This window comes from Bison bison, unplaced genomic scaffold (genome assembly GCF_000754665.1).
Source record: "Bison bison bison isolate TAMUID 2011002044 unplaced genomic scaffold, Bison_UMD1.0 scf7180017864371, whole genome shotgun sequence".
NCBI lineage: Eukaryota > Metazoa > Chordata > Mammalia > Artiodactyla > Bovidae > Bison > Bison bison.
In genome coordinates, this window is record NW_011494943.1 from 9,964,188 (window position 1) to 9,972,238 (window position 8,051).

The 8,051-nt window shown below is 57.2% G+C and overlaps 1 protein-coding gene across 2 annotated transcripts in view; it reads right to left on the minus strand.

Annotated features, from left to right (window-relative positions):
* The window catches only part of LGALS3BP (lectin, galactoside-binding, soluble, 3 binding protein), a 10,666-nt gene extending 2,784 nt beyond the window's left edge, over positions 1-7,882 (minus strand). The window contains exons 1-5 of one of the 2 annotated variants that reach the window (XM_010856273.1): positions 7,732-7,867; positions 5,513-5,588; positions 4,269-4,469; positions 3,462-3,593; positions 998-1,250 (exon numbers count right to left, since the gene is read on the minus strand). In XM_010856273.1, the coding sequence (XP_010854575.1) occupies positions 998-1,250; positions 3,462-3,593; positions 4,269-4,469; positions 5,513-5,564 (638 nt within the window). In that variant the 5' untranslated portion in view covers positions 5,565-5,588; positions 7,732-7,867. Of the gene's footprint in view, positions 1-997; positions 1,251-3,461; positions 3,594-4,268; positions 4,470-5,512; positions 5,589-7,731 lie in introns of both variants that reach the window. The other variant, XM_010856274.1, reaches the window with a different exon arrangement.
* Positions 7,883-8,051: the final 169 nt, after the last annotated feature.

Here is an 8,051-nt window from a genome sequence, read left to right on the forward strand (position 1 = left end):
CAAGATACGGGGCAATAGGAAGATAGAGAGAGATGGAGTGAGAGGCAGAGAGAGACAGGCAGACAGAGGCAGGAAGGCAGAGAGAGGCAGAGAGAGCGAGCTGGAGCACATGGCTAGACAGTCCAGAGAACCACTGACTCTGACCAAGGGCGGTGACTGACGGGCCGAGAGGCTGGGGCCAGGCACAGATGCATCACAGACCTCAGTCCTGCTGGGAGGGGCACAGGACAGCTGCCAAGCTCTCATCCTTGGCTGAGAAGACGCCATTTAATCTTTTTAAACTGCCATTTGCCGATTCCTCTTAAATGTCACTTTCGGCTACCTACAACTTTGGGTCATGAGAGGGAACGGCTTTTCATACACTTGGTTCTCTCTTTAAATTGATGCTCCCAGAACGCCAGTCCCTGGGAAGCCCACCTGAGGTGGTGACATAGTGACCCCCCAGCAGGATGGTCTGTGGGGGAAGGGGCTGACCCCTCGGGGGCCACTCTCAAATGGGAGACGGGCTCCCGGTGTGGTTGGCCGGCTGGTTAGACTGACGCCTGGACGGTGCCGCCTGGGGATTTTCTCCCCACTTTCTTCAGGCAGCAGACTTGGATTCCCGTTTCTTTAAAAAAAATTTTTCGCAGGAGCAGATCAGTGAGGTGAGAAGAGGAAGAATGACTTTGATAGTTATTTTTTTGGGTGCTTATGACACCTGAGAGACAGGTGTGGGGTGTGTGTGTGTGTGTATGTGTGAGGGCTGACCCATTTCTCACAGTCCCTGTGGAAAGAATACATAAGAATGTGTGTGCAAAGGTGAGGACCCGTGGCTGTGAAGGTGCGTGTGCGCACGTGTGTGGGTGTGCGAGCACACAAGTGTGAGAGCACATATGCGGTTGCCCTCGCATGTGTTCAGGTGAGCACAGCTGCGGCTGGTGCCGCATCCCTGGTCCCTGGGGTTTTCCTTTGGCGGGGACGCTGCCCAGTCCCCGGGCCCGGCCCCGAGGCCACTCACCTGATGAAGTCCTTGACGACGGGCACACACTCAGAGTCCACCTCCATGGTGACCCTACTGCCCGGCTCCTTCCATAGGCCGTGGGCCTCGGGGTTGGTGGACAGGATCAGCTTGTGGGCACACATGGCTATCTCGTCTTCCTCACGCACCTTCACCGTGATGAACAGGTCACAGCCCTTCTGGCTCTCAAATATCTGCTCTAGGGCCGCAGGGAGTTCGCCAGATAGGTCGAGGGTGTAGACACCTCTGGTTTCTATGGAGGGAGACACATGTTAGGAGGGGCCCCGGCACTCGCTTCCTCTGTGACCCAAAAATACTTTTGCTCCCCGGAGTCAGATTCTTCCCTTAAACTGCGGATCCTGCCTTATCAACTCAGAAAGGCTCCTGGGGAGACGAGGAAAGAACGGCCCTGGAACGCAGGGTGCCGTTGGCCCCCGTGGCCCAGAGCCCCACCCCGTCAAACACCCCTATGTCATAGCTCACCTGCCCCACCCAACATTCAGATGGCACATCTTGGGGGGGATCTGGAGGGGCTGACTTCCAGAACTTGGGGTCCTATCCCAATCAGTCAGTCAATCAATCACCCAGATGTGACTTTCTAAAACCTGAACCTCCTGCCTCGTCTGGTCTGAAGAGGGTCCCATGGCAATGTGGTTTAGAGCTTTGGGGTCCTTGGTAGCCTCCTACAAGGGACTGAGGCCTAGAGAAGCTACTGGAAGCTCCCAGCCTGGTTTGGGGGTGATGCACCCCCTTTCCCAGCAGAAACAGAAGGCTGCCGATTCAAGGGGTGAGCCTGCAGTGTGCAGACACGGGGTGCAGAGGCACCTCACTTTACTGTGCGTGGCCATGTTTCTCAGAAACTGAAGGTTGCGGCAACAGTGTCTTGAGCTATGCTATTTTTTTTTCCAATGACATTTGCTCACTTTGTGTCTCTGTGTCATGGTTTGGCAATTCTCAGTGATCTTTGATGTTACTACTGCAAAAAGATTATGACTTGTTGAAGGCTCGGAGGGTAGTTAGCAATTTTTAGCACTCAAGTACTGGGTTCTTTTGGCTGTACCTCATGGCATGCAGGATCCTAGTTCCCTGACCAGGAATTGAACCCATGTCCTCTGCACTGGAAGTGTGGAGTCATAATTACAGTGCCACCAGGGAAGTCCCAATAAAGTATTGTTTAATTAAGGTATGTACATTATTTAAAAAAAAAATAAAGTGTGTATATTATTATCATTATTTTTACTGCTAGCTTTTCTGGTTTACTGGGGCTTCCCTGGTGGCTCAGATGGTAAAGAATTCGCCTGGGGTGTGGGAGACTGGGGTTCTATCCCTGGGTTGGGAAGATCCCCTGGAGGAGGGCATGGCAACCCACTCCAGTGTCCTCGCCTGGAGATTCCCCATCGACAGAGGAGCCTGGCAGGCTACAGTCCATGGGGTCACAGAGTCGGACACGACTGCGAGACTAAGCAACAGCACTGGTTTATTGATTTTATGGCATTGATCTATTATATTTAGGATTGGCCATTCTTTAAATTTGTTCTCTTCAAAAAAACAAAGAGAGAGAAAATATGCATATTTATTTTACCTAAAACTTTTCATCTTCAATCCTCTCACGGCAGCAAGGCCCCGCCCTTGTGCCTAGAGCAGAGTTAGTCTCCCTGTACTTCCCCATGTCACAGCAAGGGGGCGCCGCTGGGCCAGGAGCCTGGGCCCGGTGACAACTGCTTCCTGTCTCACGGGGATTCTTTACTGTGGTGGGAACTGTGGGCTTTCCCGCCTCTCCTGGATAGCGGGCATCACCTGGGAACCTTTGCTCAGGCACGCGTGTGATTCGCGTGGAGCCGAATCAGGAGGCAGCGGAGAATCCTAGAACTCTCAGCTAGGATCAGAAAATCTTTGTTCCAGTCTCAGCTCTGCTTCTAAGTGTGTTTTTTATTCATTTAACTGAAGTGTATGGCTCACAATATTATTTTAATTTCAGGTGAGGAACATAGTGATTCAATATTTTAGTATGTACATTGTTCCTTTAGACATAAAGCTGTTGCACACTTAGACGACAGCAGAGTGTACACACAAGTTCTACAGGCACTGGGAAAAAAAATTGACATGACTCGCTTTACTGAGATCCTCGCCTTGTGGCAGTGTCTGGAAACCACGCTATCTCTGAGGTGGGCCTGTATTTGGAAGTGCTTCAGTGCCTGAGAATCAGGTTAAAACAGAGTTATTTCTGAGTGGCTTCAGGGAGAAGGGGGAGGAAGTGGGCACCCCTTGCTGCGAGGTGGTGGGAACTGCAGGCTTTCCCGCCCCTCCTGGAGAGCGGGCATCACCTGTGAACCTTTGCGCAGGTAGGTGTGTGATTCACATGGAGCCGGGGAACCGGCCTGACCACCATCCCTGGGATCCAGGCCGGGCCTCTGGGGCCCAGGATGGGGCACCCCGCTGCCCCACTCCGCGCCCCCTTGCTCACCGTTGGTGCAGATCACGCTGGCGTCCTTGTCGTGTCTGCAGTTGCTCCGCATCCAGCCCAGGGATGAACAGTTGGCCAGCGAGGGCTCTGTCCCCGTGCACCTCACCTCGTCCAGCATGATAGGGCCATATCCTGGAAGCACAGCAAGGACAACCGAGCCTGGAGGGGGGCTGGGGCTCTCGGCCGGGGAGGAAGGCCCTGCCAACAGAGCTGCTTCCCTGAGAAGCCTAGGAAAGGACAGTCGCAGTTACGCACAGAGATGGAGAAAAGCACTCTGCAAATCCTGCCACCCCAGTAAAGCAGGGCCTAGTTGGTGACGTCCCCTCCAGCGTGGGTCCATGTGGGCACATGTTTTTACCCGGCACTGTCGTGTGACTACTCGAGCATGGGTGCAGATCTATTATTGTAACTTTGTACCATGAACTAGCCTTGTTCGACCCGGTCCGTCCGCTTTGTAGATATCAAATAATTACTGCGTAACTTATGTATCTACCCCTCTGGCTGAATACGTGGATGATTTCTCATTTTTTCAGAGTCATAGGCACTGCACACAGACTTTTCTTTTAGGGGGAAACTGTTTCAAGAAGGTAAAGTCTGGAGTGGAGTTTCTGGGCTGGAGGGAACAGCTGCTAGGCAAGTGGAGTGCAGACTGGGAGGCCAGCTCTTGGCCAGCGCAGGGCTTCTGCCCCTTGGAAACCTTGGCCAGTGGTGGGAATGCCATTTGCACGCCTTAGGTATGACCCCTTCCTGGGCCTGGTTCCTTGGCAGCGCATCCTGCTTTGGGGGACCCGGGGACCCGTGGGTTACCTGGCCCGAAGGCGGCTCCGCCCAGAGCCTCGGTGGCGTTCTGGAAGCCCAGGGCCCGGCAGACGACGCTGGCGTCCGTCAGGTCCCACATGTTCTCACACACCGTCCCCCACTGGCCGTTGTAGTAGATCTCCACGCGGCCCTGGTTGGCGGAGCCCCCGTCAGCCAGCCGCATGTCGCCGTCTTTCACGCCTGTGGGCTCTCAGGGGAGAGCAGAGGTCAGCAAAGATGGAGGCTGGGTGCTGGGCCTTCATCCCTGGGCGGAAGCATGGCTACCCCACACTCCTGGGGACCATGGGCTTTCGTGGGGGCTGTAGAGTTCTCCTCAACAGGGGTGAACCCTGGACCATTAGCTTTGAACACCCCATCCATCCTCGAGGGGATCAGCCCCTGGGAGGAGTGAAAAATACACATTGACACCCCCCTGCCTCCATACACACACTGAGGGTAGACGTCCCCTTTCTAGTCTTTGAGCTCTGAGTCCTTCATGCCATTGATAGAGACGGGCCAGGGGGGCGCTTGGTGCCACCTGAGAGTGGGGTGGCAGGACCCCAAGGGAAGAACAGGCCCACACTGGCCCCACCTGTGGGAGTCTGGGGCTTGGGGTGCAGCCTGGGCACCATGGCAAGGAGTCCTGGGAGGGATGTTTGGGAAGGCCTGGGGGCAAAGGTCCAGAGCACCCTGGAAACACAGGAAGAGTATGCCAGACCAGGAGAGAAAGCAGGGTCCCACTCCACATTCATTCTTCTGGGACTCAGCCTGCTGACCTCCCCACCCAGCCCCACCTCAGCCCCTGCTGGAGCCGACAGGGTCAGGCAGGAGCCGGGTGCCAGGTCAAAGGGCACTTCTCAGATGGGGTGTAACAGGCCTTCCATGGGGTCACTGGGAAGAGGAAGGGCCTCTGAGTGTGAAGAGCGTGAGGACAGGTGTCCAGGACTCTGGATGCTGACTGTCCAAAGGGCACCGACCCCAGGCCCCTTGGGGCTCGGCTGCTCTGTGAGCCCCTCCTGCCTGGTCCCCCTGGTTCCGGCTGGATGAGAATGGAGCCCCCTGACCTCCTCTCCAAATCTCCAAGCCATGAGTTGGGCCATCCAGGGCTTCACTCAGGAGCGAAGACCCAGGCTGGCCCCTGTGACCCAGGCGCCGGGCAGAACACTGCCTTGACTTTCTGCAAGGGGAAGGGGCTGACCTTGTAGAGCAAGGTCACAGACGGCTGCTCTCAGCATTCCTGGGGGTCAGCTCACCTCGAGTCCCCACGACCAGCAGCCATATCCAGAAGAGCCGTAGAGGGGCCATGGCCTTGCCTGGGGGTCCCTTGTCCTGCAGCGAAAGGAGGCAGCGGAGTGAGAGGGTGGAGCTGGACAGGCCTCGGGCCCTCCTCGTGGAGGGTGCTCTGGGTGTCCCAGCGGGGGCCCTCACCTCGTCTGAAGGTGGTCCTCTGAGGATGAGGAAGACTTGCCCAGATGAAGGGGGGGTCTCTGGGCAGCGAGGACAGCGGGAGGAAAAAGGTGCCCATATCAGAAAGCTAGGCCCTGGGCATGACTGTCAGGGGACATGGGTGGGAAGGGCGGGGAGGGAGGAGGCAGAGGGTGCAGGGCCGAGATTGGGGAGCCTGGGGGACCCCGTTCAGGGTGGCTGAGAGATAGCAGGGATGGCTCAGAAGGCAGGCCAGCTTGTGAGAGTACCCTGAGGTCTGCAGCTGCCGAAGAACTTTGCATGAATGGACCATGTGGAACGTGGAAGGGAGGGTCAGGTGGCAGGTGGGGAGATGTGTCAGGGGGAGGCCACAGAAGTCCGGGCAGGGGCGACACGGCGACGGACGGCAGTGAAGAGACTGGGCTGGGGTGGGCGGGGGGTGGGGGAAGAGGGTTGAGGGCTAAGACCCAGGCCTCCGCCTGGGCAGCTGGGTGGGGTTGGGGGAGACTGGGGCAGGGGAACGAGACGAGAGGACACTCTGGTCCTGGCACTGCCGCCTCTGAGGTCAGTGTCCCCAAGAAACAGAGGCTGGAGGAGGCGGGGGACCGCAAAGGCCACACAGCCAGCCCTGGGGAAGGGGAGCGGGAGGCACCCAAGTCTCTCCACTTTTGCTGGGCTGTCTTGCCTCTGTAATTCTCATGGCTCGCTTTTTCTCTTCGCCCACATCCTGGCCCTCACCTGCCTCCCTCCTTCATGTCCACATACCAGCACGGTGAGGCGGGAAGAGGGGCATGGAGCGGGTGCAGAGTCCCTGCTGCTCTGGCCCAGTGAGGGCCTTGCGACACCCACACCCCACCTCAGGGCCCAGCCAGCAGGGCTGTGGCCGCTGTTGTTGCACCACGAGTCAGGGCCTGGTAACCAGACCCTCCGGGGGCTCCCAGGCACGAGGGTCCGCTGTCACTGAGCAGAGTCCCTGGATTGGACTGCTCACACCACTGGCTCACGGAATCCCGACCACAACCCTGAGAAAGACCTCGTTGATCCCACCTTACAAGTGAGGGGGCTGAAGCCCGGAAGGATAGCCAGCTCTGCTCACACAGCTGGGGAGCTGTGGGTGGTGAGTGGCCGTGGGGGAATCTGCCCAGTGGCCACCCTCTCTTCATTACACTGACCTCAGCTGATGGCTGAGTGGCCAGGATGACCAACCACGCAGCACACTGGGGTCTGTCCCAGTTTTAGCACTGGAAGTCCTATGTCCTGGGACATGCTCTCGGTCCTAGGCACATGGGGACGGCTGGTCACCCTCTGCACTCCCCAGAGAGTGGGGGCCACCAGCTTCGCTCATCCTGAAACCGGAACCCAGGGTCCCAGGCAGATGGCCGATCAGGCACTTGGCTCATGGTATGCAAATGTCACTGCCCTCCGGCTGTCTGTGGCCACCCATTTTTGCCTGACTCATTCCAGAGATGAGGCAGAATTATCTGCCCGGGGCCATTCGGCACTCTTGTGCAAATTGGGGAAAGGTGCTCTTCCTTTGGGCAGGCTTAGCCTGAGCTGAAATGGCAACCCACTCCAGTACTCTTGCCTGGAAAATCCCATGGATGGAGGAGCCTGAAAGGCTGCAGTCCATGGGGTCACTAGGAGTTGGACACGACTGAGTGACTTCACTTTCAGGCAACCCACTCCAGTGTTCTTGCCTGGAGAATCCCAGGGACGGGGGAGCCTGGTGGGCTGCCGTCTATGGGGTCGCAGAGTCGAACACGACTGAAGTGCCTTAGCAGTAGCAGCAGCAGCAGCCTGAGCTAAAAAGCACAGATCGGAGGGAGCACCTCAGCTGAACTGCTTGCCCCTTTGGGTGGTGTCCTTGTGCACCAGTGAACAACCTGCCCAACTGGACAGAGAGACACAGGAGCAGCAGTGATGGGCCCTGGTTTCAGGAGGAGCATCAGATCCCTAACTGAGCACAGGCTGGGAGACTTGGCCACTGCAAGATTACACTGTATAAAGACAGGGACACCCACCTGAGAGCAAAAGGTTACCAGCTTACCTGCCCGGAGCACCTGCGGATGGCTGTCCTAAGGCCTCCCACTTGCAGAGGAACCTCCAACCCAGAAAACCCTCCCAGTTCAGAGTGTGTCAGGCTGGTCCCAGGAAGCGCTTCAGGAAGCTCAGTCTAGTTTCAATTTCTAGAAACCACCTGACCCTGTTTCCTTCTGGGGTTGGCTGCTGCCAAGGCTTCCTGCTTCCCTCCCCGCCCTTGGCTCTGAGTGGGGGTGGCTGGGATGGCGATGGGGAGGATGGCAGCCGCCCAAGGCTGCAGTCTGGCTGATTTTGCTCTGGTTACAGAGCAAGGCGGCTGATGGCTGT